Source organism: Rhinolophus sinicus, chromosome 2, assembly GCF_057876585.1.
Source record: "Rhinolophus sinicus isolate RSI-liver-muscle chromosome 2, RSI-T2T, whole genome shotgun sequence".
Taxonomy (NCBI): domain Eukaryota; kingdom Metazoa; phylum Chordata; class Mammalia; order Chiroptera; family Rhinolophidae; genus Rhinolophus; species Rhinolophus sinicus.
In genome coordinates this window covers 84,057,630-84,060,683 of record NC_142502.1, presented here as the reverse complement: position 1 = coordinate 84,060,683, position 3,054 = coordinate 84,057,630, and the positions used below count along the sequence as shown (strand labels likewise).

Here is a 3,054-nt window from a genome sequence, read left to right as displayed (position 1 = left end):
GCTTTAAATTAAGCACTGAGATTTCTAGGATCCAACACAAGAAAGGAAAAAGAACAATTATTAACCTTTCTTTTATGTTATGGTTGATAATTAGTTTCAAATTTGTAGTAGCAAGAAATAATTGACACTGAATAATTGTTTCTGGAGTATCCTATTACCTAGTTTATTTACTGGTACTTCAAAGTTAGGCAAATGGAAGTAGAAGCTTCTGTGGTTCCTCATATCCAACCAAGACATATAACATCCTAAACTCTGACCTCTATGTCCTTCAAAGTATTTTTTAATTTATATTTTATATACCTTTGACATGTGACACTGAGTAAATATTTTTTGAATAGTATAATTATGTGTGATAATATCTGTGAAAACCAAAGTATAATTATCTCGATTAATTATTTTTCCATATTTTGAATATTAAGTTGTGTGTGTATGCATTAAGGTCACCAGGAATAGAATCATTAGCCGAGTGGGTATTGAGTCACTTGTTTTTCCCCCCAAGGGACATTTTATTAATGGCACTAGTTTATTTCCCTCCCAAAAAGACAAACTACATGAACCGAACATATACTCAAGATTTTATTGTCTTCATGATAAAATATGAAGCTTAGAACTGGATCATGTGGCCCTTCCTCTTCTTATCTCCCCCCAGTTCAAAATGCTTGCATCTCTTCATAGCCAGCATTCTCTTAGATCTGCAGTTGGACTTAACACATTCAAGCCTCAGGAAAATCTTCTTTGTAGTTTTAGACTTTTTGCGGAAACTTGGCTTCGTCTGTCCATCATAACCACTCTGCTTCCTGTCATAATGCTGCTTTCCCTGCGCATACAGAGAATCCTTGCCCTTCTTGCGCTGTGTCACTTTGTGGGGAAGGTGCTTGCCACAGAAAGTGTGGCGGGTTTTAGGAACGTTCACCATGTTTGCAAGAGAGCTAGCAGAAAGGCTTGAGTCACTTTTATGAAGTAACTTTTGAGACACTGTTGGCTCTTCTGCTCCACCTCTTTTGAAAAGAAAAATTACTCCCAGAGTTCTGGGATGATGTGGAAAATTATAATTAAATTGTGAGAAGTTCAATTCTTTGGTTTAATCCTGCCTCCAAGATGGCTACATAACTGACAGAGCTCAGCCATAAATAAAACTGCAGAGCCCCTCATTCAAAAAGCAGAGGAACAATGCCATTACAGGAACCAAAATATAAAGCTTTTTCCTTTAAACTGCTTTTATTCCTTCTGAAAGGTAATTGGGATAGTGGTGAGACCTGAGTAACAACATAACTTACAAATTGAAAAATATTTTTGATGTCATAATTTTAGTACAACAAATTATCCTGATTCATGTTATATCTTGATTGATCATAAGACTTTATTGGCTCAGATTTCTGTAAATTAATTTATTAGGTCATTAAAATTTATACTTTTAGAAACTACATTTTCACTTGATAGAATTGAAAGTAATGTCAGTCATGCCTGGCAAGTGCAAGATCACACTCTATTTTTAATAATATTAATGTAACATTAATATCCTAGTGTGACAACATTAGGATAAATGTCTGATCAATTATTTTGAAATACAAATTTTAGTATATCTGGAGTGGATTCTTGTGGAACAATTTTTCTAGAAAGTTTTAACTTAATACAAATCCATGTTGTGGAAGTCTGAGTGTAAATTCAAATTTCAATGAAATTTATATGATGGCATTTTCTTCTGATATTTCCTTTAACTTGTGGAGGTCGTACAAAAACCTGCAAATCGCTTCATGATTTGCATATAATTCAATAAGCCCTTTTATGCATTGTATCGCTGTATCTTCAATTATAAGAAAAAACTAATTTAAAAATTATCTTCCTCATTAATAATTGTTTCATCCAAAGCTTCATATGAAAAAAAGCCTTCTTTCCCATCGAATATGACAATCTTTGCACTTAATATCTATTTCTAAGCCTGAGGATATTTGCTCTGTAACGTTGCAGCAGTTTTCAAAATCAAATATTCTAAACTCCTTGAAGAAATGTAATAACTCCCTTAAAACGCTTTATTGCAATGTCGTTGTTTGTTCTTTTATTTTTTTTAAATTACGGACAAGGTTTACGAAGTTCATCGCCTGAGTGCCAGCAATTCCTGTCCCAGGCTCAGGTCAAGAATTAATACTTGTGCAGACGCTCCAGGAAGCCGCTTTGGGATTGGACAGGCTCCGAGGATGGACTGGTAGCTGCCCTTCTACCGTGGGTCCCAGCACTGCCCCCAGGTGGAGCCCTTCCTCTCTCTTCTGCGGCTTCTGCTACTGCTACTACCTTTGCTATGGCCCATCTCCAATCACCTGGACCACCCCAAGGCATAGAGTTGCACAGCCAGGTTACTGGGATGTGCTACAGGCCTTGCTCCAGGAGCCTACAGATGTGAATACTGCCGCCCTTTCTGCTGTTAGAGTGCCAGTGCCCCATGATGCCATCATACCTCATTTACCAAATGAGTTCAAAGATAAAGTTATTAATGATTTCAAGACAGTTTACGTCTTTCTTTCTGAAAGCCTGGCCCAGGTCACACATCCATGAAGCCCAGCCTGCCTATCTATTATTATGCTTTATAGAATAATTACATCTCTTATCTCTGGAGGTGTGCCAGTAAACTCACAGGGGCGACTTTGCCGTGGCCCTGGTAACCAAGTAACCAAGTAAGCTCAGGAAACTGCAAATCTATTTTTCCTCCTCTTAGGCCTTGCTTTCTTCCCACTTCCACTTCAGTTTGCAGGTTTCTAACCTAGATTCTCCTCTATCTCTGAGACTGGCCAATGTAGGCTCCTGGCTCAGCATAACTGCTGGGATCTCAGGGCTCAGAGGGATCAAACAATAGGTCAGAAAGAACCTAATTATCACATCCTGAGTCCCTGCAGATGTAATGGCTCTGGGTGCCAGAGAATGGAGGTGGAGGTGGTTGGGGTGGAGTGAATGAGAGTGCAGCTGGAGTAGTATTTGATTATAAATGGTAGGACACGAATATTCCTGAAACAGAGTGTAATACAGAACATTGAATTTTCAATCGAAAAATCACAATTTTCA

General features: G+C 37.9%; 1 protein-coding gene across 1 annotated transcript; it reads right to left on the bottom strand.

Annotated features, from left to right (window-relative positions):
* Positions 1 to 604: 604 nt before the first annotated feature.
* On the bottom strand, positions 605 to 916 carry LOC141571875 (large ribosomal subunit protein eL42-like). The gene has a single exon (XM_074333995.2). It carries the CDS (start codon positions 914 to 916, stop codon positions 605 to 607), a length of 312 nt encoding a protein of 103 aa, XP_074190096.2.
* Positions 917 to 3,054: the final 2,138 nt, after the last annotated feature.

Excerpts from the sequence above, each read along its gene's own strand:
- LOC141571875 (XM_074333995.2), bottom strand. The coding sequence starts at position 916 with ATGGTGAACGTTCCTAAAACCCGCCACACTTTCTGTGGCAAGCACCTT.